This window comes from Monosiga brevicollis, genomic scaffold, assembly GCF_000002865.3.
Source record: "Monosiga brevicollis MX1 MONBRscaffold_44 genomic scaffold, whole genome shotgun sequence".
In the NCBI taxonomy this organism is placed as follows: domain Eukaryota; class Choanoflagellata; order Craspedida; family Salpingoecidae; genus Monosiga; species Monosiga brevicollis.
Window position 1 is genome coordinate 229,985 of NW_001865081.1, and position 1,130 is coordinate 231,114.

Below are 1,130 nucleotides of genomic sequence, written 5' to 3' on the forward strand. Positions count from 1 at the left end.
GTTACGAAGATCCAGAACACCATCGATGAAGCTCCACCAGAGTTTCCTGCCTTGAACTGGCCTGCCTTCAAAGCGACCATCACCCGCGCCCTCGGCGTCCTCGACCAAGCAGTGCAAGTTCCCGAAGCGCTACAGGGCTGCCTCAGCCAGCTGGACCCCAACATTGACAATCTAGAATCGGTACTTGAAAAGATGCAAAGTCTAACAGAGCAGATTGAGCTCCAACCAGTATATCTTGAACTCCAGAACATCTTGGCAAAATGTCCCGCTCCAGCCACCGCGCCCACGACTGCGTTTGAGACGCCACCCACCGACTTTGCAGCAGCTCTGGACAAACTCGTCATGCTGCACAATGTGGAACCCGAGCGCCAAGAACGGCTTACCAGCACCAATACCAATATTAAGCGGCAAATCCTGGCATTGATTGATGCTCTGGACGCCGTGGCAAGGGCGGGAGCACCGACACTGACACAATGCATCGCGTGGACACGTTACGGCAACGCGCACAATGCTCGGATGTGAACGCATCACTTTCGGCCAAGTCGTTACCCGAGGCGTGGGAGCAGCTGTGCCAGGCTCACGAACGTCTCAGCTCGCCCAAACAGAATGGGCTGGAGCAGCTCGCAGACTGGAGAGCAGAACACGATTATGAGCATCAGGACTGGTACCTGGCGTTTGTGCTGCACGAGACACAAGCCCTGTTGCAGCAGCTGCACGATATGATCGACTGGCAGGCCAAGACGCTCTCCGTGGTGACCTTATGCAAAGAATATGCAAGCGACATCACGCAGAGCAGCGCAGATCAAGTTGTATCCATTTATGAGGAGGTGGCCGAGCTGCAGAAGAAAATTCAGGCAACCACAGCATTCTTGGCTTTTGTGTCAGACGACATGCGAGCTGGTATACAAGCCAGCCTTGATGAAGAGAAGGAACGACTATCGACGTTGCAGCAGCAGCTATCGAAGGCAACACAGGTGGACCAGGTGGCAGCACTGGCAGAGCTACTGCACCAACACTTTCCGGACCTCTTGATCTTTTTGCACCCTGAGCACAGTGCATTGGGTGTACACCTCCGCAAAGTACTTGGCCCCGACCTTCCAGCCAGTCTGATCTTGGAGGCCATGACCGAA

At 54.8% G+C, this 1,130-nt stretch overlaps 1 protein-coding gene across 1 annotated transcript in view; it reads left to right on the top strand.

The window, feature by feature from the left end:
• Positions 1 to 473: 473 nt before the first annotated feature.
• Positions 474 to 1,130, top strand: part of MONBRDRAFT_12739 (uncharacterized protein) — a gene marked incomplete at both ends in the record, with an annotated part of 23,811 nt that continues 23,154 nt past the window's right edge. The window contains one exon of the mRNA XM_001750600.1: positions 474 to 983. Coding sequence (XP_001750652.1) covers positions 474 to 983 — 510 coding nt within the window. The remainder of the gene's footprint in view (positions 984 to 1,130) is intronic.